The sequence below is a fragment of the Mustela nivalis genome, assembly GCF_964662115.1.
Source record: "Mustela nivalis genome assembly, chromosome: X".
Classification (NCBI taxonomy): Eukaryota; Metazoa; Chordata; class Mammalia; order Carnivora; family Mustelidae; genus Mustela; species Mustela nivalis.
In genome coordinates, this window is record NC_139040.1 from 124984877 (window position 1) to 125012151 (window position 27275).

At 45.3% G+C, this 27275-nt stretch overlaps 1 protein-coding gene across 6 annotated transcripts in view; it reads right to left on the reverse strand.

Annotated features, from left to right (window-relative positions):
* FRMPD4 (FERM and PDZ domain containing 4) overlaps nucleotides 1–27275 on the reverse strand; it is an 849154-nt gene that overhangs the window by 530569 nt on the left and 291310 nt on the right. For 2 of the 6 annotated variants that reach the window (XM_082717074.1, XM_082717072.1), the window contains exon 1: nucleotides 17181–17697. The exons of 3 other annotated variants lie outside the window; for them this stretch is intronic. In XM_082717074.1, coding sequence (XP_082573200.1) covers nucleotides 17181–17221 — 41 coding nt within the window. In that variant the 5' untranslated portion in view covers nucleotides 17222–17697. Of the gene's footprint in view, nucleotides 1–17180; nucleotides 17698–18426; nucleotides 18761–27275 lie in introns of those variants that run through there. One more of the 6 variants, XM_082717073.1, reaches the window with a different exon arrangement.

Below are 27275 nucleotides of genomic sequence, written 5' to 3' on the forward strand. Positions count from 1 at the left end.
TAGGCTATCATCGAACATCAGATTTGTTTAACATGTATGCACATCACCTTCCCATCCATGGCAATCCTCCGATATGTTTCTGCTCTCTCCCCATGCCTTCAAATAATGTGATTATGGCTATAGATACACAAGAAGGTGCAGCTGAGACATTTTTATTATGTACTCTTACACCTTATTTAATCAATGAGAAAATGATGAGCATGAAGAAATGCACCACTATAAATTTCTTTTCAATGAATACAGCCTAATACATTAATTGGTTTTATCATAAAGGCCAAGAAAAATTATTTTAAATTACTTGTTTATAATTGTCTTTTAAACCTTACTTTCAGTCATATGGCTCACACATTCTTGTTGGAAATAATTTGTTCGTTACAGAACAGCTTGCGAGAAAAGGCCTTTGTGCTTCATGTAAACCCCAACCCCGTAGTAGCTGCAACACAGGAAAGCACGTTTCCCATGGATGTAAAACTCCAGCACCATGAGCCGCTCCCCATCAGGGCCCCCGCTGTCCTCAGCTGATGAGTCAGTCCATAATTATCAGGTACCCATGCAACCATCCCTTTCTGGATATCAATTTAGCAAATCCTCTCTGCTCTCCACAGCCAGCACTTTTGGTTGCATAACCAACAATTTCCTCTCCGTCTTTCCTCCCCATCTCCATTTTGCAGAGGTATCAGATGGCCGTCTACTGGGTTGGGCGTAAGACGGGGATAGCAGGAGCTGACGCCCTCTCCCATGCCAGAAAGTGACTCTTAGTTAATATTAAGTCAATGTTTGTCAATGTGAAGGTAACCCTGCTGTTTGAGTGGGACGACCCTTCATATTTTATTCATGTCAGGATGCTCAGTATCCCTGGTCTCTTCCCACTATATGCCCATAGGACACCCCCCACCCCCACCACACACACATCATAAACAACTAGAACACTCAGAGGCATTGCCCAATACCTGTTCCCCATTTGAGAACCACTGATTCTCTAAAGCAGGGGTCAGCAACCTTTTCCTATAAAGGGTCAGATAGCAAATCTTGTGAGCTTTATGGCTCCTATGGTCGCTGTGGTAACTACTCAACTCAATTGTAGTGCAAAGGTAGCCATAAATTTTAAGTATACAAATGGGCAGGGCCATATTCTAGTAAGTCTCTATTTGCAAAAACAGGTGATGGGCTCTATTTGCTCCACAGATCACAGTGTGTCAATGTCTGCAAGCCTAAACTGGCCACGGTGATTCCCTTCGTTGCGGGGGGAAGACGTGAGACACAATGATAGTCCTAGACAATGGAAGAGCAAGGTAGTCTGCGATGAGGTTTCTGGCAGATGTCCTAACACTCTCAAAAAGAGAGGCATAGAAATAACATACTCTGCTCCCCTCTCATTTTTGGTAAGATTTTATTTTTAAGTGATCTCTACACCCAATGTGGGGCTTGAACTCAAAACTCCGAGATCAAGAGGCACTTGCCCCACCAGCTGAGCCAGGCAGGTGTCCCGTCAGCTTTGGTGTGTGTGTGTGTGTGTGAGAGAGAGAGAGAGAGAGAGAGAGAGAGAGAGAGAAGATGTAATAGCTAGAGATACTGCAGTCACTTTGTGACCACAATAGATTCAGGCCACATGCTGACACGGTGCATGAAAAAGATGACAAAACCCTCATCCAATTAACTAACCCTAAAATGGCTCTACCTCTCGATTTTTTTTCTTTTCCTTTTTTTCCCCCAAATTTTATTTATTTGAGAGAGAGAGAGCATGCACTTGTGCAAGCAGGGGGAGAAACAGAGGGAGAGAGAGAAGCAGACTCCTTGCTGAGCAGGGAGCCCGAGGAGGAGCTCGATCCCAGGACCCCGGGACCATGACCTGAGTCGAAGCAGACGCTTAACAACTAAGCCACCCAGACGCCCCTGTAGTTGTTCTTCTGCTACCTGCTGCTGACAGCCTCCTAAATAATACACTTTCCATTTGATCACAGAGCAATAAAGGTCACATAATTCTACCAAAATATGAGTATAGTATCTGAATGGACATTTGATAGCTACCTCCCAAACAAGTGCTTCTGCAAACAATAGCTTTGTTGCTGTTCTCCAAAAGTGCAGCTCTGAATAAAAGAGAAAATATTAAAGAAGAATAGCATGTTGACTGCTTTCTCATCTTCTCTTCTTTTCTTCTTCTATGCTAGTAGAACTCTGAGTGTTACGATCTCTGAAGAGGTAAGTCAGAAATGAAGATCTGATTGCCCTTTGCCAGGGGTAGCCACGAGACCCATTCTGGTCAAGGATACTGTAAGGGAAGAGTCTCGGCTTTTGCAAAAGATGCCCTTCCATGATAAAAGAGACAAGGAAAATGCTCACCATGTTCCAGCCACCCAGCTTCCTGACTCTGAACCCAGTCATATGATGATGATATGATGCCTGGAGCTGGGGCAGCCACTTTACAAGCATAAGGTAACAAGCATAAAGCTGGTGCAGGAGAAAGAAAGACAGAGCGAGCCTGGGTCAATGAAGCCCAATCCAGGAACCACCTACCTCTAGAAATATATTGTGTAAGCTACTTTTAGGAAAGCTTTCCTTTACTTGCAGCTAAAATATCCTGATACACACAATAAGAAAGCACAATGAGGATGACATTTTTAACCTTTAAACATAGAAGCTGTTTAGGTTCTACAGGAACTACTAGGTACTGGTGTCCCTAAATAAACGACCCATGTTGTCGTGGAGTTCTGATGTAGACTTCCTTGGAAGTAGACACGGTCAGATAAGCCAGTAGGGATGGCCAGGTGGGTGGGTGGTGGGGGTCGGGGCCACACCCTTTTTTCTTCTTCTATCCCCCCCACACCTACTTTTCCAGTGTGGTTTCTACACTTTGATTCAAAGCATCCACCTGTCATAGCAAAACAACCAGTGGGCAAAGGGGAAACAGTTTGTCCGCTTTTTTGCTTGGAACCCTTTACTACACAGCGCGTGTGGGTTATTACATCTTCCTTGGGGGAAATCAAGCGCAGCGGGAGGATGTAACCATTTACAGGATGATTCCTCTCTCACTTCCTCTCTTTTGTTTTTCTTTTTTCTAGATTTAAAAAAAAAATTTTTAAGTAATCTCTACACCCAACGTGGGGCTCAAACTCAGGACCCCGGGGTCAAGAGATGCATGCTCTTCCAACTGAGCCAGCCAGGCGCTCCTACTAGATGATTTCTATTCAAGTTGTTTAAAATCTACTGGAGAAGAGACAGGATTGTCACAGTAAGAACAACTATACAGAGAATCATCTGTAAGTGCAAAGTGATACTGTCTAGCATCCCATTTATGCAGAATTTCCAAAAACCCAAAACGATAAACATATTTATATATCTAAATCTGTATCTACATATTTATTTTTAATTCCCTTCTCACCAAGCACCACTTGATATTTGATGACATAGGACAAGCCTCAGCAGACTTTCTGTACGGGGGAGATATTTTAGGCTTTGTGGACCATCTATTTTCCATAGCAACCATTCAGCTCTACCATTGGATCAAGCAAGCAGCCACAAACAATACATAATGGGCATGGCTATGTGCCAATAAAACTTTATTTATGGATACTTAGATTTCATTCTCACATAAATTTCACATATCATGAAATATGCTTCTTCTTTTGGTTTAGGGGAATCATTTAAAGCTATAATAACCATTCTTAGCTTTATACAAACACAGGCAACAGGTTGTACTTGGTGCACAGGCTATATTTTGCCAGCCCCTGATCCCTAGCTAGGACACAGGGAAAAAATCCGAAATGACCTCTAGGTCAGGGGACTCCTGGGTCATTCGGTCAGTTAAGTGTCTGCCTTCAGCTCAGCTCATCATCCTGGAGTCCTGGAATCGGGTCCCACATGGGGCTCCCTGCTCAGCCGAGAGCCTGCTTCTCCCTCTGCCTGCCAATCCCCCCACTTGCTCAGTGTCTGTCATTTTCTCTCTGACAGATAGATAAATAAAATCCTTTTTAAAAAAGGTTTTAAAACGATGAATTATACCCCAGTATCGTTTTATGCATGTATCTTCTTGTGTTGATATCTTCAACAAATGTTAACACATATAACAGAGAGTTTGATCAAACACATCACTATATTCTAGATAAATGGAAGTTTAGGTAGTTACATATGACCACAATAGTACTAAAGTGAGGTCAACTAAAGAATTAACCAGTGGAGAAGAATTAGGCACTTTATTGCCTCCTGCATGTGTTCCATTAACTTAAACAGCATTCTATTCTTCAGCCTGTCAACATGATCTCAACCAGAAAGCCAAATTATGAACTAATGGCATCATAATCAAATTACATTCCTAAAGGAAACATCCATCAATACATCCCCAGAATGTGGTTCTCCAAAACACACCAGGTTGTCCCCTTTGATGAGCGGAAGATTATCGGAAGATAGGATTTTTAGTATTGTTGTTAAAAACAAATAAAATTTAAGTTTAAAAACATATAAAATAAGCATTCCTTGTTGGGAGGTAGGGAAGAAAAGAAAAATATTTTTCTGTTTATACTCTTATCAGAAAAAAGCTGATCTAGATAGAGGAACTGAAGAAATTTTGCTTCAGAGTACTCAATTCTATACAAAAAGATATCACTTTTTAAATAATACCATCTTCCAGCTTTATCTGAATTTGCTAACGAAAATTACTAAGAAGATTTTATAGATCTGAAATTTCTATTATACTTTTCAGATCTATATCCTTAATATATTGAATTATCTCTTATTTCATTAGTTCAAAGGAGAGAAAACGAGGAACTTATAAGTTAGAATGGTCTGATTTAGCAATTCATATTTCCATCCAGAGTAAATTTTTCAACATTTTAACATATTTGGAGGGATCATATTTACCCAATTTATTTCTCTTCTCTAAGTAAACATTCTTCTCCCATCTCCCCCATTCTGGGTTTTTTTTTTCTTTTTAAGATTTTATTTATTCATTTGGCAGAGAGAGAGAGAGAGAGACAGAGAGAGAGATCACAAGTAGGCAGAAAGGCAGGCAAAGAGAGAAGGGGAAGCAGGCTCCCTGATAAGCAGAGAGCCCAATGAGGGGCTCCATCCCAGGACCCTGGGATCATGACCTGAGCCGAAGGCAGAGGCTTAACCCACTGAGCCACCCAGGCGCCCCCCCCCCCATTCTGTTTTTTATAAGTAAGCTCTACTTTCAATGTGAGGCTTAAACTCAGGACCCTGAGATCAAGAGTCCCATGTTCCACTGACGCCATCAGCCAGGTGCCTCTAAAACTCACTCTAAGAACATTTTTATTATTTTCTTATGTATCCTTACAGATTTTTATATGAATACAAGCATGCTTACTGTTCTGTAATTTATTATTTTCCCTTAATATATTCTGGAGATCATTTTTTAAAATATTTATTTATTTTTAAAGATTTTATTTATTTATTTGATATATAGAGAGAGACAGCTAGAGAGGGAATGCAAGCATGGGGTAGTGGGAGAGCTAGAAGCAGGCTCCCTACTCAGCGGGGTTCGATCCCAGGATGCTGGGATCATGACCTGAGCCAAAGGCAGACGCTTAACCAACTGAACCACCCAGGCGCCCCTGGAGATCATCTGAAATCACTGCACGGAATGTTCTTTTTTCCTTTATTTTTTACAACTGCATAGGGTTTCATGCTATTTTTATTTTAAAGATCTTATTTGTTTATGACAGAGAGAGATAGTGAGAGAGGGAACACAAGCATGGGGGAGCTGGAGAGGGAGAAGCAGGCCGCCGGCCGAGCAGGGAGCCCGATACGGGGCTCGATCTCAGGACCCTGGGATCATGACCTGAGCTGAAGGCAGATGCTTAATGATTGAGCCACCCGGGTGCCCCCATGCTATTTTAATCTAAGTTCTCATAGATGTGTTTTTTAGAATCTGCTTATTCTATGGAAAAATGGTGGCATTTTAGAAATAGAATTAAATTTAGAGAGACTATTACACAATTTCTCCACTGTACAATTTGGGGAAACAAAAGCTCGACTTGCTCAAAATCAACCTGAAGTCCCAACCATCACTACTCAAGCTTGGCCCATCACCAACTGCTTCCGGTCTTGTCATGAGGCTCCCGTCCAGGACAGATTCTGCTCGTCCATTCCAATATCTAGAATGTCCACAATTTTAGCATAAAATCTGAATATCACTTAATGGCATCTCAAACTACCTTCAGACTTTAATGAGTTTTGAAATATTCAGCATGCTATTATTAATGTCATTAAAAAGGCTGATAATCCAAAGACTTGGCTGTAAGGATGTTTATTGCATCACAGTGTTTGTCCAAGGCAAAATTTTAATTAAATAAGAGGTCATTCACTAAACTGTAGCAAGTGTTGCTATGTATTTTATTTATAAGGAATTTTTAAAAAGATTTTATTTATTTGAGAGAGACAGCAAGAGAGAGAGAGAACACATATGGGTTGGAGGGCAGAGGGAGAGGGAGAAGCAGACTCCCTGCTGAGCAGGGAACCTAAACTGAGGCTTGATCTCAGGACCCTGGGATTATGACCTGAGGCTGAAGGAGGACATTTAACCAACTGAGACACTCGGGTGCCCTTATTTATAAAGAATGTTTAATGAGGGGCCCCTGGGTGGCTCAGTTGTTTAACCATCCCCAAGGCAGACGCCTTCGGCTTAAGTCATAATCCCAAAGGCAGGCACCCAACCAACTGAGCCACCCAGGTGTCCAGTTATCTATTTTCTTTAACCTTTCCGATTATTTTACATAGTATCATATATATACAAGTCTACACATAACATTTTTACAAAAATGTTTTCATATCCTTAAAAATTCTTTTTTTTAAAAAAGATTTTACTTCTTTATTTGAGAGAGAGAGAGTGAGCAAGAGAAAGAGCATGAGCAGGGGCAGAGGGAGAAGGAGAGGGAGAAATAGACTCCCCTGCTGACCAGGGAGCCCAATGCGGGCCCAATCCCAGGACCCTGAGATTATGACCTGAGCCAAAGGCAGACACCCAATCAACAGAGCCACCGAGGTGCCCCCGGTGTGACATTTTAAAAGGCAATATAAAAACTAAGTCCAGGTCAAATACGTGCACTTTATTTAAAAAAAATTTTTTTTTAAGATTTTTAAGTACTCTCTATATCCAACATGGGGCTGGAACTCCCAACCCTGAGATCAGGAGTCACATGCTCCGCCCACTGAGTCAGTCGGGCGCCCCTACATAGGTGCACGTTAGCAAGACAGTGCCTGTCATTTAGTATAGTGAGTAGTTCACTTCCCAGTTATTTCATTTACTCAGTGTCTTGTATGCAAGATATCCCGATCATCGATTCTTTACTAGGACATTTAAGTACATTTAAGAGCGATAATGTGTGTCATTGGAGACTAGGACTCTCAGGACTGGAGCGGAGGGAAAGGAACCAAGCATCAGAAGGAGAGGTTCTGGCTGCCGTCGCCGTGGCAGGCCGTGGTTCCCTGCCTAGTGTCCCATGGGCACAAGTCCTGGAGGCAGATTCCCCAGATCAGGAGTTGTCGATCTGCCCAGTGGAGGCGACAGCAGCCCGAGCTGGGACAGTCAACACCGGATGGCGCGTGCCATGCAGCGTGGTTTCCCTCCGCTTCATTCCTAACGCACCCAATCCTTGGCATCTACTCTGAACCAAGGAGGGGTCCCATAAAGAAGCTCAAATAATACAAAATTAAGGACTGAATTATAATACACTGCATCCTGGTCAACTACTGCCACAATAATGCTGTGTAACAGATGACCCAAAGCTCCGCGCCAGCCGACCGATAGCGTGTTTTCCTGCTCGCGGGTCTGCAGGACGGTGCTGCGTCATGTGAAATCTAGCTTCTGCGACCAACACACTACCCCAGGCTGTTCTTGCTACAGCGATGCTAGAAGCAAAAAAGAAACGCACGCTGCCTCTTAAGGCCTTCTGGCAAAACCGATCCTCTGTGACCCCGGCCCACCTTCTGCTGGCCAAAGCAAGTCACCAGCCCCACAGCAGTGAGGCGGGGAAGGTCATTCCCCTTCCGGCAGGAGGCACTGCTATGCCACACAGAAGAGGCCCGGATTTAGGAAGGGTTCAGGAATCGGGGACGAAGAGCCATCGAGCACATAGGGCATAACTCGGTACGATGAAGTCAGAACCCAGGATGTGCAGCAGAGAGGGCGCACAGCTGGATTCAATTTCCCAGGGATCCTTGCAGTGAGGCATAACCAGGGTCCTGGTAAACGGAGCGTGGGCAGAATGACAGACTCGGTTCCAGACATGGCTTTCCCAAACCTCCCAGCCAACCTCCCCTATTTCTCGCCCCTCATCTGTCAGCTGAATATGGATGGCCAGGGCCACCCGGACTCTCCGGCTGAAGAGGAGAGAGCTTCCATCTCGCAGGTTCTCTGAGCATGTCTCAGAGTCGCTCCATCAGGAACACCTGTTTGGGGCTCCAAGTCAGCAGAGATAAGCCGCTAACTGAGGGGCTGACCCACTGAAGCAGTTAGACTATCTAAACTAACGGAAGACTAGTCAGCCACTCCACCCAGGAGTGGGAAGTTGGGAGAAGGAAACTGGAACAACCTCAGATCGAAAACTCAAACATACAAAAACAAACCAAAAATCCCCCTCCAACATAAAAGACAAACAGGACTTTTTCCAGTGAAAAGGAGGCAAGGTAGAGTGCTCCAGCCAGAATGAAAGCCCAGAGGTGTGACATCATTTAGGACTTATAGAAAGTTTAACATTTGGACAGCTGGGTAGCTCAGTCAGTTGAGTATCTGCCTTTGCCTCAGGTCATGATCCTTAGGTCGTGGGATCGAGTCCCACATCAGGCTCCTTGCTCAGTGGGGAGCCTGCTTCTCCCTCTGCCTGCTACTCTTCCTGATTGTGTGCTGTCTCTCTCTCTCTCTGACAAATAAATGGAGTCTTTAGGGGAAAAAAAAAAAAGGTCAACATAAAAAAACAAATGCATTAAAAAAAATAAATGAAAATTTCAACACAGCTAGGGGTAGGGGTGTGTGTACTTGTGTGCTTGTATGTAAAAATGTGCGCACATCCGTGTTTGGGGGTTGAGTAGGAGTTAAGGCTGGGAAAGAAAAATCACAAACGTCCAGAAATAAGGTGGCCAAAGAAGATAGGGCCAACCCCAACAGGCTGCGCTAAAGAATGGGGATTTTGTCCTAAGGACATTAAGGAGTACAGAGATCAGTTTCACGCTTTAGAAAACTTCCAGTGAGGCTTCCCACTCAGCAGGAAGTTTGCTTGTCCCTCTCCTTCTGCCCCTCCCCCTGCTAGTGCTCTTGCCTCCTCTCTCTCTCCAGTAAACAAATAAAATCTTTACAAGAAAAGAAAATTAAATTCACCCTCGAGTGGTATGATGAGTGCTAAGAGGCAACCCCCCCCCCCGAGAAAAGATGGCCAGAATGGCTGGGGGTGGCGTGCCTCCATCCATATTCCACCCCTCCCCCTCCCAGACATCCAGGGAACCCCACTCTGACCCCAAAGGGGAATCTGAGTACTGAGTTCCAGGAAGAAGAGTAAAATACTCCTGTTGAGGGCAGAGAGTGAATACTGTAGGCCTTACAAGCCATGTGGTCTCTGTCCCCGCTATTTAGCCCTGCCACAAGCCACCACAGACAGTCTACAACCAAATGAGCACGACTGTGTTCAAATAAAACTTTGTTCACTAAATCTGGCCGCAAAGCTCTGAGAAAATAAGCACATAAAAATAAAAGCAAGGTAAAGAAGTTGGGTGGCCCAGGCCACATTAGGGAACACTGCCCTGTGCCACGATTCAGGTGGACACCTCAAGGACTTGCGACGCGGGCTGCGAAGTCAGATGGGCGGTTGTAAAGTCGCCCCGGCTACCTGTCCGCTCTGCTGCAGAACCAGCACCGCAGCCACGAATTAGCCAGATGGCCTCACGTTCTCCACCAGAGCAGTCCCTCCTCGGCTAGTCCAGGGTCGTGCCCGCTAAGTCTGGAAATGCCTTCGGTCCTACACGCGCTGCGCCAAGTTTCGCAATTTTATGAACTTCGGCCTATTTTCTTTAAAGCTCGTCCTTGTCAGAAGATTATCACATCCTCGTTTTCCATTAAGCAAACCTCACATGATTTATGGAACATAGGAAAATGACCACGTAAAAAAGTAAAACCCTCTCATAAACCGCAATTGCAGGAAAATCACTTTTCCTTCTCAAACCTGACAAACATTTCTTTCATAGAAACGATAGTATTTTCCTATTGTTCAAAAAGGAATTCCCGAAATAAAAACTTCCCTGACATCTATAAAAACCCATTTAGCACAAACCTAAGTTAGCTCGTGGAGCTCATAGCAGTAACACACAGATTTCTTAGAAGTCCATGTTGGTGACTTTTTAACCACCAATCACAGAAAAAATAAATGCTCCAAAGGTCGAAACAGAAATAATAGTTTATTCTCCAAGACCCAGTCCCAAAGCAGGCCATTTGTTTTTAACGTATGTATTCCTTTTCATTTCCGAGTTACTGACCATGATAATTGCTCAGCTAAACAAATGATGAGAATTTATTTGCAAGAGGTATGAGAACTTTACTCACTCATTATTTAGTACAGAGTATTTATTGTATGCCGAATCCTGTAAGTTATACTTGAAAATATATTTCTGAAAGAAGAATTCAGGCAGGAAAACCTTCCTATCTCTTTGCCAGGAAAAAAATAGGAATGCTAACTTTTGTTATCTAAAACTCAGGCTTAGATTTCTTGTAGATAGTTTTCGCAGCTTTAGTACATAATGACCTCAATTGCTCAGAAGCAAGGCAGCAGACTTTTGAGATGTTTTCGCTGGGCTGAACTAAAGGTAGCCTCTGGTTTTTCATTACAATGCGCTCAATCAGATCATAAGAAAGTTGAGTTGAACTCAACTCCAAATTAATACAGCCTACATCCAGTCCTCCGCCCACAACTAAACCCACTTATCTAGTTTTCTTTCCATTTGGAAAAAGATGAATGAAGGTCATCAGCCATTAGCACCAGATGGCTCAAGTGTACTGTAAGGAAATACCAGGCATTCTCCCATGGACTTGTTTATCAGCTTGTGGGCACATGTCGGTTGAGGCTGTACAAATATGACTGCCCACTCTTTTTCCACCCATGTGAAGCTAGGAGTTTAAAGGCCTGTGGGAGGCAAGCATCACTCTCACGAGTAACTAACTCCCCAACACAAAGATAGCAGGCCCACCTAGTGACCAAAGAAGAAGTACTCCAAACTGTCCCCAGTGCATCAAACACCAGTAGAGCAATTACGTTCACTTCTCATGGTCGACGTCCAACCGTTAAATAAGTAATCTGAGATAAGAAGTTTAAATAAAGATAAGTCTACATGAATTGTGAATGTACGTTAGGGAATTCATGCACTCAATATGCTACATTTTATATTGGCAAAGTTTCTCTCCTTAACCAAACTCCTGCCAGGTTCCTTTGAGCCCCTTCTCGACTAGGCCTCAACCTTGGTCTAGCAGGACTTGAACAAATACTAACTCAGTTTCTAACAGCTCAAGGCCACACATCCCTAGGATGACTCCAACCTCCCACCCCCACCCCCGTAAAGGGCCTGCCTGAGAAAATTCAAGGCTGCTAAAAGAATTTACTGTTTGTTCCAGCCAACACCTGAAGAGAGGGCCCCTATCCCCCAGCTTCAGTGGGAGGGTAGGAGCCTACCTTGGATAAGTGCCCTTAGCAAACTCGGATGGGATTCACATGAACCAATCTCCTCCTTGGTTTTGGTACTTTTTTTCACTTCCTGCCTCTACCAAGCTCCAGCTGATCCCCCTCCCTAGGCCCTCCCTGTCCCTTTAAAATGCCCAGTCCCCCCTGTACACATCGAAGTTGTGTTGAGTTTACACTGGACTCTTTTCCCTATTAAAATACTGTGGTACTGATGAAAATCTGTCCTTACTGCTTTAAGTAATGTCTGGCTTCACTGTTCTTTGACAGTGTGTAATTGGTTGTACTTGTGCCCACACACATGTGTCAGCGATGTAAAGAAGAAAAAAACAAGAAAGGGTATTGTTTAACCCCGAGGTTAGTAAACTTTCTATGAAAGACCAGATAGTAAGTCTTTTAGGCCTTGTGGGCCATAAGGTCTTGTCAGTATCTATTAAACTTTGGTGTTGTACAGTAAATGTAGTCCCCGACAATATGGAATGCATGAGCTTAGCTGTGTTTTCTTTTTTAAAGATTTTATTTATTTATTCATGAGAGACAGAGAGAGAGAGAGGCAGAGGGAGAGGGAGAAGCAGGCTCCTTGCTGAGCAGGGAGCCTGCTGCAGGGATCGATCGATCCCAGGACCCTGAGATCATGACCTAAGCTGAAGGCAGATGCTTGACCGGCTGAGCCACCCAGGTGCCCAGCCCAGCTGTGTTTTAATAAAACTTTATTTACAAACACTGACACTTTAATTGCATATTATTCTTTTGATTTTTTTCTTAACCACTAAAACAATTTTTAATTTTAAAAACCATTCTTAGCTCACATTCTATACCAAAACAGTCAGCAAGCTAGACCTGGCCCACAGGCCATAGTCTGCCAACTCCTAGTTTAGCCTATTTACATACTTCTCTTTCCTTGCTATGGCTAGCTCCCAAAGTTCAAGATCATTTGATGCTAAGGTTAGTAGGTTTGGGGGTCAAATTCTCAAAAACTCGAAAATGCTCTCAATTTTCCTTATTGAGACAAGTATGAAATCAGTGATTTTAAGTCAATTCTTCTTTTTAAAAAAGATTTTATGTATTTATTTGTGTGTGTGTGTGAGAGAGAGAGAGAGAGAGCATGAGCAGGGGAGGAGTAGAGGGAGAGGGAGAAGTAGGCTCCCCGGTGAGAAGGGAGCCCGATGTGGGGCCGGATCCCAGGACCCCGGGATCACAACTCGAGCCAGAAGTAGATGCTTAACCAACTGAGCCACCCAGGTGCCTCTGTTGTCAATTCTTAAAGATAAACTCCTAACTCATCAATTACATATATTTTCTCATAGGTAAACTCCCATGGCAAATGCCAAATGGAATATTAAAGTAATAAGATTGAACAGTACATCTGTGTGTGTGTGTGTGTGTATGTGTGTAAAGAGAGAATGAATAGCTGTTAAGGTCCATAAGCAGAAAGTGAAAATTTTGACGTCATGCATTTAAAGTATAAGAAAATTTCACTGCAGGTGACTATCTATATGAAATTCTGATAGCAAGCAGGTGAAATTCACTTGCCCCAAAGAGAGAAAGGGAGAAAGAGACAGAGAAGGAGAGGGAGAGGGGAGAGAGGAAGAAAGAGAGAGAGACTTGCAATGGTATATAGCCTGAATTAGACATCTTCCCTGCAGAACTGCTAACAACTAGACTTTCACAGCTGCAAACTAGCAACCCCTGGGAAACTAGAGTTAAATATTCCTAAAACAGGAATCTAGTTCTGTTATGAAACTGTTCATCATTTCACCTCCTGACAGCCACAAAAATCAGCAGAACTCGGAAAGGACTCGGATGACGAGCAAGTAGCATTTTTAATAAAATTCAAATCCAGAGTCTTTGGGGGGGGGGGGATGGTTGCTAGCCTTGAGAGCTCACTATTATCGGCAATATTGATGTAATTATTCAGGTAAAAAGAGAGGAGATGTGAAAAATAGGACCTTTCGCATTGCTACCTTAACTCCCCTTCTCCCCCAGGGAATACTTAATTCTGAACAAGGGAAAGGTGAAAGACAGAAGTTTAGTAGTCTTTAAAGAGGTTTTACGGAAGAGTCTGAGGAAGCTCTAAATATATAGTTTTATTCTTCCTCAAGCGTATGACACTTGTAACAAAATTATTATTACAGATATCAGTCACCATTCTTTGCCACAAAACAGCCCATGCAACCACATGATGATGTGAAACAGAGCAGCCTCCAAATTTACCGACCACTATAAGGAATAATCTTCATATTAATAGCTGGGACCCAATCATTATCTCAAAGTGTGCCGTTTTGCATCAAGAAGAGACATGAAGTTAAGCTATTCAATAATCCCCAAAAGCGGCCCTCGGTTTAATAACACCCCTGTGAGTTTTGGGTTTCACATCACTTCCCTCAGGCGAAGGGGGCAGAATCATATGTTTTTCTACTGAACTGCATTCTCCTTTAAACATTTCAAAGAGTGCATCTGGTTTACAAATGAACTCGTCGATACGAAGAGCAGTAACAATAGAAATAGATGCCTATTTTTCTACTATTACTGGTTTATAAGGCAATCATCTGTAATGCTCTCATCTACCAGGATGAAAAATGATATATAAGTGTTACCAAGGAAACCAGGAAGTAAAATTGCATGTAAACTATCAAACAGTTTAATAACCAGAAAATTAGAAGAACAAGAACAAACATCTCCAGATAGAACCGCCATACATTGCACCACCCACGACGGGTACCATCAAGGGTCACAACCAGCCAGCTCTTCCGGGGCTCAGCAGCATTGGTTTAAAACAGCGACCCTAAGGTGGTACTGAATTCCTAAAGGGGAATTTGAATTCTGCTTTTTTTTTCCCCCCACGTGAATGAAAGGACAGAGATCCTGGGAACAAGTGGTTAAAAGTGGGTACTTTGAGAAGTCAAAATACTCCGTTAATTCCAGCATGGACTCGTGCTCGCTCAATAATTCTCTGTAATTACCAGTGTCTTTACTCACAAACAGGACATTCAGCAAATAGCAGGTATGCTCTCCCCAGCAAATGCTTTCCAAATCGACATTTAGAAACTCAAGTTCTTGGGAACCAAAGACAAGGCGCAGGCCCGGGGTAACTGTGTGTGTTCACCCCTAAACCACGAGAATTTTAAGCACTCAAGTAAGCATGCTGATCAAAGCTAAATCCTTTAGGAAGATTATCCATTCCGAAATCAGGAAAATCCTGCAGTGTAAGCACTTTTACACTGCACCTTTGAGAAAAGAACTTGATTTCTGAAACAGTGTTTAAAACACATGCACAAGACTATTCCTACAAGGGCAGGGAGCAGCAGCTGTAAACATGTGTTTCTGCGGGCTGGTGACCCCCTCCACCAGCTACTTCAGCTTGGGGTCGTACCTGGGGAAGTTCTGCTACTTCAGCTTGGGGACCATGGCTGAGCTCACACGGAGCCACAGGAAGAATGCCTATGGATGGAAGATTTCTTAATGGGCACATAAGCTCAGAACATGTGCAGCTTCTCTCTTTAGAATAAACACTCTATTTGGATCATGTTAAGGACAGAAAGTGAAATTCACACTCATTTACTAAATTTTAACCTCTCTTTAAAATAAGATACTAATCCCCCACAGCCTGGCTTGGGTTTTGCAAAAACTCAGATTTGTGAATATCACGAAGGCATCCCGGAATTTAGTAAAATGAATATAAACCATCTTTTCACTGACATACAGTACTGTTCTCTCCCAGACTCCAAAGTTTGAGGACTAAATCCAGGCTCTAGATTATTTGTGTTTTCTTTTTAACACTGATCACTTTTAGTATTCAAGGCCACCAAAATCCATATCTTGGTTACTCTCAACGATGCCGGTGAACTTCTCTTTCCCTTGGGCAATCTCTGTCCATCACACAGACGGCACCAGGCAATCACACAGACGGCACCAGGCAATCACTAAACTGTTGCTCACAGCCATTTACCGTCCACGGTTTGTGATTCGACAGCTGTTTATAAACCCGCCAGAGGCAGAAGCATGCAGGAAGTTAACAGAACGGAGGTGTGAAGCCATGGCCCTCTATGATATTGACGTGAAACCAAACCATTTGCCACACTACAATCCTGCACCGTTTGACGTATCCGTCTTCTGACGTGCGGGGCAACACCTCTTCGTGGGCTGCTCCAAGACATATATGCCCATCAGCCGTATAGCTCACGTCTACCCAGACTAAGTCACGGTGGGGTCCTCTCCCCAGAAACTCTGCCGTGACATGAAGACTGACTCACGTGAACAGAGAGGGAAGGTGGACATGGGCCAGAGGAGCAGAGGAAGACCTGTGGATGCCGGGAAAGGCACAGCTGAAAGGCAACACGCAGACCCAACTGATCTGAAATGGCCCGGATGGAAGGGAGCCGGTCAAAGCCCACAGGCATTTCTGATTGTGGCTCTCTGAGGCCGTTCTCCTTCGCCTGCTGCAAGCCACACAGCCCACCCTGACCCTGAGGAATAAAGGCAACCCTGGGATTATTCTCTCGCAATTGCAAGGAAGTCTAAACATCCTGGAAAACTCCTCAGGCAGTGGTGGTAACTGGTACGGGGAGAGCCGAGCTCAAGGGGCAGGAGGCTCGTCCTTCCACAGACGTAGGGGGAGCACGTGGAGCGTGGGGGCTTCTGAGATTTCTCCCACCACGCACCTGCCGGTTAATGCCGTGCTGGCAGAAACACAGACCTACGTCCCGGGCTCCAAAGACTTTGGAAGCATAAGCAGGGCAGAAAACCTAAGGCGAATGCTCTGACCAGGTATTACCTAGGCAGCCAGAGTGGAAATATGCTTCCTCGATCAGCCCTGCCGGAGGAATCTGCCTGAATTGATGACTCTTTTTCTGTTTCGACAACATGGCCACTTGGAAGCAAATTTCTAAATCTTTCGAGGCTTGGGGACTACACAGTTACCCAAAGACAGGCTAAAGGTCCCTCTCTTCCGGCTCCCTGCCTTCGGCATCTAGGTCACTGCTAGGAACACGGGACAACTTCCCAGGTCAGCGTACAGGCTGAGTTTTCAGGGTGTGGAGGTCTAATTTAGGGGGTGGAGGCCAGGGGCCACTTCTGGTCACTGCTGCTTGGGAAGCAGGGACCCAAACTCTAAGCACTTCTGGCTTTCCCTAGCAGTAGCAATTACAACCACCTTCTCCTGGCCCTGAATTATACATGTGACCCCAAGCACCACTGGGGCTTTTCCTAAGGGAAAACAAACTGTCATGAATATTGGTGTGTGCCGGAGGGTGCGTGCGTGTGTGTGTGTGTGTGTGTGTGTGTGTGTGTGTGGTCTCCAGCCTCCGATACACAAGCCCCACCAGCCAGTGGGAGATAAGTTGAACGCAGCAGCCCCTGGCCAGCAGCAGCCCCCGGCCACCTGGTTTCAGTCCTTTCTTAAGCCCCGCTGCTCTCTCCAGCTTTTGCTTCTCCCCAAGCCTCCCGAAAAATAAAGCACCAAGTTGCCGGCTGCGGCGGCCCCGGGTGCAAAGGAACCGGCGCAGCCCCTACCTCGAGAGCTTTGCAATCTTCACAAAGCTGAAGACATCCATGCAGGCAGCCGGGCACCCCGAGCTCGGAGGCTGCGGCGCCCCTTCTCACGCCAGCAACGGCAGCCCCATGGCCGGCCGGGACCTCAGCGCGCCCCGGGGCTCGAGTGGCGGCGACAGCGGGTGGCGGCGGCGGACCTGGAGAGCCCGCACCTGGAGGCGGTGGCTGCTACCCCCCTCCGGCCGTGAGCTGCGTGTGCATCCCCGAGCAGGACCATTGACGGGCGCCCGTGTTGGAAAACTCAATGGAGAAGGGGGGGCCAGGGAGGGTGCGAGGGGCGGGGGTGGGGAGCGTGGCCCCGGGTGGTGCGCCCTGGCCTGGGGGACTGCCGGGCGCCCCGGGGAGGCGAGGCCCGGGCGAGGGGCGCTGCTCCGGCTCCTCAGCCCGCCGGCCCGGCTGCCCCGCGTGCGGAGGAGCGCAGACTGAGCCGGGAGGCGGCGGGCGAGCCTGGCACACGCGCACGCACCCCTCGCGGCACTGCAGCTGCCTCCCTGCCTCCTTCCCCAAGCTGAGTCCCTTCTCCTCTCCCCACCCCCACCCGCGGGGAGGGGGGGGGGCTCTCCTGTCACCAGCTGCGTGTGCCTCCAGATCTGAAAGATTGATCTAACAGTCTCGGGCACACCGGGGACGGTGAACGCTACCCCCTCCCTCCCCAAACCAAAGGAGAGCCGTGCAACTGCAGGTTGCCCAAAGCCTTGGTATGTTCCATAAACCAAAACTAGCGAAGGGAAGGAGCAGGGATGATCCGGGCTGGGTGGTTTGTCAAGGGGAAGGGGAGGGAGATGCCCAGCACGGCGGGCTCGGTTTGGAGAGCACAGAGGTCCCACCGCTTCCCCCCAACCACTGGAGCTAGACGCGACAGCTGGGCTGCCTGGGAAGGTGTGTCTTTGGACAGCAGCACCGGGGGAGCGTTGGAGAAATAAGAAAATAAGAACGGGAGGCAGTCGGAGGGGCGGGGGTACGCCTGGCTGCTTGTCACTACAGGGGTTCGGAGATGGGGGTCCCAGACGCCAGTAGCCGGGAGAGGATTCTGAATGGGCTTCAGAATCTAAAGAAAGAGAAGGGATGAGAACAGGGTCTGGAAGGCAGAGCTGAGATGCTTTCTCCAATGGAGCAGCCAGTACAGAAGGGGGAAAAAAAACCAACAAAAAACAAAGCCAAAAAACCTTACTCATAAAAACAAAACCACGGAAACATAAACACTCACCTTAGGCAGAGTAAACTCCAAGTTGCAGCCATGTAGCACTCCTACCCTCCTCTTTTACATAATTATCTCGGGTAATCAGCCCTCTTCATTAACTCAGTTCTCCCTCCCCGGAGCCTCAGGCTTCTCCGGGCCTCTTCTTCTTCTTCTTTCTCTTGGAGTCTCCAGGCCTCTTCTCCCCAATCCTTTAAAATCTCTCCCCAGACTCTCTGAAGGTCAGATGGCCACACAAAGTGTGTGCTCTCCCACCCAGAAACGTTCACCTGATGGCAGGGCCACTGCGAAGAAGAGATACCACCCCCGAAATGTTGGAGGATCTGGCCAGTGCGCTTCTAGCTCTCGGAGGGGATTAGGGAAAAGGAAATAGGTTTAAAGTTCCCAGACTTCTGCTCCTTGCCGGGTCTGTTGCTGTTTTTCAAGTCTCCAGTATGGGAGCCTAATACCTGCACTTTGTTGTTTTAAAGGCATTTCTTTCCAAAAGGAAACATAAAATCACTAGCAATCAGGAAAAAAATCTAAATGATGTGAAAGCCGGGCATAAAATTACATGATTTAAAAAATAAATAGGATCAATTTTCCTTCAGCTCCTTGCAGACAGGCTAGTTTCATCTCACAGATGGGGTCACCTCGCAGCATCGGAGGAGGCAAGAGGGACCTGGGCTTGTGAACCCCCCACTGTCTTGCAAAATAGCTAGTTGGGTCTGTACTGTCCTGTACCTTTTTTAAAGCATTTTTGCATTTGAGTCTCATAGCAACCCTGTCATATAAGTAAGGCAACGCATTTAAAACAGAGAAATCTTTTCTTTTTATGCCACCATCTCTACTCCACGTACGCGATGGAGAGATGCATTTTAAATGTGTGTCGGGCAAGGTTACTTGTCCAACTGAAACTCCACGAAAGCTCTCCGGTCCCCTTTGAGCGGAAGTTGGTGCTCCTCCGTGACCGCGACCAAGAAGGCTTTCGATGCCTAGCCCTTGAGCTCTCTGACCTATCTCTTCCTCCCCGCCTCACTCTCTGCCATGTCTACTCCCTTCAACACTAACTGAGCCCCCGCAACACCAGCCTCCTTGCTAGTCTTCAAACTCCGCAGGTAGCCTCCCAGCTTTGGCTCTTTGCAATAGTTGTTGCCTCAGCCTGGAATGTTCTTCCCTCAGATGCTGGCATGAACAGCTCCTTCACCACATCGAGCATTTGCACAAAGACCACTTCCAACCGGCCACCTCTGAAAAGCCTATTTAAAATTGCAAGGCCCCCTGTCTGGGATTCCAGGGCCCATTAGTGGGTTTTTTTTCGGGGGGGGGGTCTTGTTTCCATAGCACTTATCACCCACTAATGCTTTATAGAATTTATTTTTATGTCTACTGCTCCTTATTTCCTGTCCAATGCTCTTGCTGGAATAAAGGCTCCACAAGGGCCGGGGTGTCTTGGCTTTGTTTGTTTGCTTGCTTGTTTTCATGGATGGATCCTAGATGCCTCGAATAGCTCCTTGGAAGTAGAAGGACCTCACTACGTCTGTGTTGAATGAATGCATTTTATGCTGCTGAGATTCACAGTCAAACCAATGCTGGTCAAGCATCCCCAGTGGGTACTGTTCCGTCTCTGGCCCTCTCACTGGCATCTGTCTGTCTCCCCAGCATTCCTCCATCCCGGACATCCTTCCTCCTCCTTTCCATTGCCCGTGAACACAGTGAAGGCCCTCTCCCGTTCGCCAGCTATTTTGCCCCTTCACGCTTTCTACCTTTCCCACAGAGGGGCCTCCGACACAGTCCCTCATCTCTGTGTCCACATCTGGCAGCACAAGACCAGCTCTTGATGGGGAAAGGGACATAAAGCAATGCCTTCGGAGAACGTGTTTTCAAAAAGTAGTTCCTTCTCAGAACAGTTTGGCTATTCTTCTTAAAAAGATAATGCTATTGGGGCACCTGGGTGACTCAGCTGGTGAAGCATCTGCCTTCAGCTCAAGTCATGATCTCAGGGTCCTGGGATCGGGCCCCCGCACTGGGCTCCCTGCTCAGTGGGGAGTCTGCTTCTCCCTCTCCCTCTGTTACTTCCCCCTGCTTGTGCTCGCTCTCACTTGCTCTCTCTCTCAAATAAATAAATAGATAATCTTAAAAAAAAAGATAATGCTATCAATCAAAAATTATTCCAGTTATCAAAGACCTAGTTATTCAGCAGTGACAATGACAGGAAACAGGCATGGTGTTTACTTGTAGAAAGACAGCCTCCCTTTAAGACATCTGGTCTACCTGGAACAGCTTGCTGCTTGGGCTTCGGTCTGTGCCAATTTGCGCACTACAGTTCTGAATGGTGCGATGCCCACTCTCCACAGCCTAACAGGTACCAGGAGAGGCAACTGGCTCCTCCAGGTCTTCGTACACCTGACGCATTCATTACCTCTTGTGTTTTCTAATGGTCTCTTTTTAAGGCAGAGAGATTCCTCCTCTCCTTTGTTTTTCATTAACATACAAATGGCAGAGTCTACTCCCTTGAAACATGCTAACACAGCCCAGTTTATACCTTTAAGTCTCGGCAGGGAGGCAAAGATTTGAGTGGCTGGTCTCCCAGCTCTGCTCCCTCTCTGTGCCCGGTGTGTGTGACGGAGGTTGGGATACATTTCTTATCTAGCATGGAACGGATCTGCCTAAACAAACAAAAAACAACAAATGGCATTTGAGTACATATGTGATCTTCTTAAGTTTTATTTTCAGCCTGGATAGCCTCTAGGGCCCCTTCCAGAACTTGTAGAGATTTACTCATTGGAAACTGTATTATCTAGCCCTGAGAATCTGTTTAATTTGCTTCACTTGGATCCAACTGACATTTGGTCATTTCCGAAAACCAAACATAGTTTCAAACACTGTTGAATGTATTCATGAATAAGAGAGTCAAGGGCATGACATCCAGAGCAAGTCATAGAACTTCTCTGAGACTCAGTTTCCCCACCTATGAAATAGAAATGGCAATCCACCCCTACCTTACATAGAACGAGCCCTTGAGGTTGAACACCAGTGAAGAGCTGTATACATGTGAATTGAGTCACGTGGATATTGACTATTTTCACAGCTGTCTTGAGCTACCTACCAAGCATCCTAACTTGGCCTCCCTTAAACATGCTAGGATATTTACATTAGCTGACAGCTGGGCAAAATCATCTCACGTAAGGCCTATTTTATAATAAAATGTGGAGTAGCTCATGTAATGTATTAAAGACTGTACTGAGAGAGACAAAGAGACTGGTTGTCTGGGGACAGAATGGCTGTCAGTGTATCACTTATTGACCTCATGATTGTGTGGCTGACTGGGAGCTGTGGCTCACTGTCCCCACCCAACATTGCAAGAGAGGACTGTACCACATACCGCTAGCCCAGGAAAAGATCAACATTCAAAATTCAAAGTACAGTTTGTACTAAATGTGTATCATTTCTGCACCATTGTAAAGTTGAAAAATCCTAAGTCAAGCCATTGTAAGTCAGGGACCATCTGTACCGTTAGGAAAAGTTTCAGTTGCTAAGAACACTACTTCAAACATGAAAACATTTGCTTTGGTTCAACAGAGGTCTGGTGTTCTGCCTAAAAACCAACCTTGTTGGTTTGTTGGTTTGTTGCCTGGTCAGTCACCAAAGCCCTAAGCAATAGTAACATTTCTGCTCTGTGGGCTCAGGGTAAAGAGGGAGGAATTTCCTCCTCACCAGTAAGGCCTTATCTCAGGCTGGTGTCAGGAATTTGCTACTGGGCCAGATGTTCTATACAGGATGGCAGCTTAGACTGCTGCTGCTGCCAATTGCATTAGCTAGAGCCTCATGCATTTCTAAGATGGACTGCAGCATCCTGACCATCTGATTGCAGTCTTGAAAACAGAAGTGACTAAACCAAAGGAAGGTATCTGTCAAGTCAACGAGTATTTAAGAAATTTCTCTTATGAGAGGCACCTTGGTGGCTCAGTCAGTTAAGCATCAGACTCGATGTCATAACTAGGTGATTATTTATGGTCCAATGGTCAAGGAAGACCTCTCTATGCAGGTGACATTTTTTTAAAAGATTTTATTTTTAAGTAATCTCTATACCCAATATGGGACTTGAACTCATGACCCCGAGATCAAGGGCCGCATGCTCCACCAACTGAGTGAGCCAGGTGTCCCTCTATGTGGGTGACATTTAAAATGAGATATGAGGAACAGGAAGGAGACCGCCACTCAACATTTACATGGAAAAGCATTCCACACAGAAGGATCAGCAAGGACAAAACAATCACAGAGTCCCTGAGTTGGGAACAACTATTGTTGAAGGCAGCCAGTGTGCCTGAAGGGTATTCTGTCAAATGGAGTGAGAGTGGGTGAATTTGCAGGGGTAGACAGGGCCGTGATCACGTGGGGCAGAGAATGCCATAACTGTCTACCTTCTGTTGTGGAATGGGGATCCGTCAGAGGGTCTTTAGCATGAAATGGCAAAATCGGATTTATATTTTGCATAGCCGTTTCTTTTTTAAAAAAAGATTTTATTTATTTGTCAGAGAGAGAAAGCACAAGCAGGGAGAGTGGCAGATAACGGGAGAAGCAGGCTTCCCACTGAACAGGAAACCCAATGTAGGACTCGATCCTGGGACCCTGGGATCATGACCTGAGCCAAAGGCAGCAGCTTAACCGACTGAGCTATCCAGGAGCTCCTTGAATGACCATTCTTCAGGGAAGTGAGCATGGGGACAGAAAGACAACTTAGAAGCCTATTGCAATAATCCAGGCAAGAGATGGCAGTGCCTCAGAAAAGAACATGACGAGGATACGATGAAAAGTAGCCAGGCTCAGAATATGTTGATGGATTGGCTGTGGGAGGTGAGCACAGAGAGGAATCAAGGATGACTCCGTGATGAAGATTACTTTAAAAATACGGCTTCACTTCACCAGGTATTGACTATGTAAAAACTGGAAGTTTCTCTGCCTCTGTGCTCACGTACTCTGCCTTCCCTCCTGTTTCTCTCAATAAACTGCCATGCTGTGGAGGCCAACCCACCGGGTGTGTGTGCCCGCGCCTCCCTTGCCTTCCCAAGGTCCTCCCTCCAGCACGTACATCGGAGTTTCTTGCTGATCGACTAGATCATTCCCATGGGCACACAGACATGCTGTAATTTATCCCATCCTTCAGACATCTCTTAACACCTACTTCCAGCCCCTTTCAGCTAAGTCTCATTCTTCCGCTCATCCTTATGGCAAAAGTCCTCCAAAAACCCGTCTCTCTTTGCTATCTCTCAGTGCATTCTGAATCTACTCCCCCTGCATTTGCTCACCACCCTTACGATCAACAGTCCATGGAAATGATTCTTCTTAAGGTAACCAGGGACATCGGTGGAGCTCAATCCAAAGACCAGGAGCTCAGTGCTTATACTGGACTCAGTTGACCATTCCCTCTTTCTGGAAACTTTTTCTTCACTTGACTTTGGGGATATCAAACTCTCCTGGTTTTCTTTCTTCCTTGCTGCTTGCTCTTTCTGAGTGTCTTTGGTTACTCTTCGGTCACGATGCTGCATCTTGCCAAACTCTAAACATTGGAAGGCCCCAGGATTCAGCCCTAGACCTTATTCTCTTTGAATGTCTATACTTACTTCCTAGGTAATCGCATTGAGTTTTATGATGTCTTATGCTATCTCTATGTTGACAACTCCCACATTTGTATCTCTGGCCTGGATCCCTCAGCTCCAGACCACCTACTTAACATCTCTATCCAGTGCTACAAGGCACCTTGAACTGAACATATCTGAAAACTGATTCCTATAGAGGATACTCCTCCTTACAGTCATTCCCATGTCAGTGAATGTCAATTCTCTTTTTCTAGTTGCTTAGTTCTAATTTCCTGGTACTACCTTTGCCTTTTTTCCCCTCTTAAACTTCACATCAAACCCAACATCACATCTTTCAATTCTACCTTCAAGAAAGAACCACACATTGGGTGGGACATCTGGATGGCTCAGTCAGTTGAGTGTCCAACCCTTGATTTTGGCTCAGGTCATGATCTCAGACTCTCTCCCTCTCCCTCTGTCCCTCTTCCCTGTTCACAAGCACTCTCTCTTTCTCTCAAATGAATAAATAAATCTTTAAAAAAAATGCACACTGGGGAGCCTGGGTGGCTCAGTGGGTTAAGCCTCTGCCTTCGGCTCAGGTCATGATCCCAGGGTCCTGGGATCCAGCCCCGCATCGGGCTCTCTGCTCAGCGGGGAGCCTGCTTCCCGCTCTCTCTCTGCTTGCCTCTCTGCCTACTTGTGATCTCTGTCTGTCAAATACATAAATAAAATCTTTTAAAAAAATGCACACATCTGACCAATTCCATCCCAACCACTCAAGTCCAAGCCATCATCACTCTCCTGGATAATCACAATGGCCTATCAGCTGGTCTCCTATTCCCCCCAGAGTCCCCACACTCAACAATGAACAGGCTTCTCTTAAAACAGCAGGCAGATCATGCCATTTCTCTGTTTAAAACTTCTAGCAGTTTACCCATCTCACTCACAAGGCCATAGGTGATATGGTTCCTTGGTCCTTTCTGACTTCATAAACTGCCCCCCTCTCCCTTGCTCATATCAGCCACTTGGTTGTTCCACTAGTTGGCCATGAGGCCTTTGCACTTGTTCTCTTTGCCAGGAAAGTTCTTCTCCCAGATATCAGGAAGGTCTTTCTTCTATAATATTCCATTTCAAATAGAAATACCCTACCCTCTAGACTCCTTACTCCTCTTTGTTTTATTTTTCTCCATAGTGCTTCATAACCTAGGATAATTTTAATGTGTTTTTAATTTCTTATTTCCCCTATCAGAATAAAGGTGAGGAAAGGGATCGACAAACATTGTTGGAAGAAAGAATGAATGAATGAATGACTGAATCAACTATGTTTCATATAGGTGAAATTATTTAGAGCCACACATATAGTTAGTAGCAGAGTGAAGATCAGAAGAACCCAGTGTGCTTTGCAATATACCATCTAATATCTCTCATGTCTGACCTAGCCCATAACAGATAGCAGATTGTCAGGCAGAGAAATGGCAACTGGGGGTAAAGAGGGAATGCTTCTCAAAAATGGTAATACTGTGCCTTAAAAGGTACATGAGGGTTGCATGGATGGCTCAGTCAGTTAAGCGTCTGACTCTTGGTTTTGCCTCAGGTTATGATCTCAGGGTCATGAGATTGAGCTCTGTGTTGGACTCTGTACTGAGCAGGGAATCTACTTCTTTCCCTCTCCCTCTGCTCTGCGTCCTCCCCTCCCCTTGCATGTGTGCTCTCTGTCTCTCAAAAAAATTAAAAATAATGTATCTTAAAAAAAAAAAAAAAAACTTATGTGAAGGGGCACCTGGGTGGCTCAGTTGGTTGGGCATCTGCCTTTGACTCAGATCATGATCCCATAGTCCAGGGATCGAGCCCTGCATCGGGCTCCCTGCTCTGCCAGGAGCCTGCTTCTCTCTCTGCCCCTCCCCCTTGCTTGTGCTCATGCTCTGTCCCTCTCTCCCTTTCTGTCTGAAATAAATAAATCTTAAAAAAAAAAAGTTATATGAAATTTAGTTACCCAGAAGGTAGTGATGTGAGTAGGTACAGAGGGCTTACATGGTGGAGGGCACAACATTATAAAACAGGCATGACATGGTGTTGTAAATGCAGGTAGTGTGGCTTGATTCTACAGTGAGGAAAAGGGAGAGGAGACATATAAAGCTTGAGAAGCAGGCAAGGGTAGGGTCAGAGACTAGACCTTATGGCCAGTGGGTTTCCAACTTTACAGCAAAATGTTTTATCCCAAAGCAATTACCTCCAAGAACCTCAATGCAGAAAGCAAATATAGAGTGGGATTTCCTTGTCTGAAGTGGGAACGTAGAACCCAGCCCAAATAGCATCCCCTTCACTTTCTTCCTTCTTTCCAACTAAGGCATTCCCATAGCTCCATATGAACTCAGTTTGAGAACCATGGTGCTAGTGATGGGAGTCACTAACAGGCATGAAGCAGATGATCTGATCAGATGGTTATTTTAATTGGATCCTTCTTAAGGCTATGAGGAGAGGAATGGACATAAGAAGGCCAATTAAGGGAATATACAAGGAGTCTATGGTCAAAGGTGAAAGGATGGAGAATTGTGTTAGGGAAAAAACTCAGGAATACATATTTGATAACATATGGGAGTAGGAAGTTGTGGAGGGTCAAGGAACTCTCCAGGTGTCTAATGGATGTATCTAATGGATGTATCTGCCACTGAAGTTGCCCCCAAGATAAGAGGTATCTGAGAAACAGTTTTGAAGGGAAAGATGATGAGTTCACTTTGGGACATGTTGAATTTGAATGAGTGATGTCCGCAGGATGTCGTATGTACATGCCTGAAACTAAAGAGCAGGTGTGATATGTCAGTGGGCCACCAACATTTTCACACTGGGCGTGAGTAACAGAGCAATGTTCTCCGAGATGGTCTGGCCATCTAAAGACAGTGGGATACTTGTGGTGGGGGTGGGGAAATGAATGAAATGGGTGAAGATATGAAGAGATACAAAGTTCCATTATAAAATAAATAAGTCACAGAGATGAAAATACCAATAGGGAATATGGTGAAAAATATTGTAATAACATTGAATGGTGACAGGCGGTGACTACACTTACTGTACTGAGCACTGAGCAATGTCCAGAATTGTCGAATCACTGTGCTATGTATATAACTGAAACTAATATTTATCAACTATACTTCAAGAATAATAAAAAATAAATAAAAGGCAGAAACATAAAGACGATGGGATTCTTGAGAAATGAGGTTAAAAAAACAATAAAAGTAGTAAAAGAAGGATTATTCTAATTTTCTTTCTTTTCTTTGTTTCTTTCCATTTTTACTTTATACC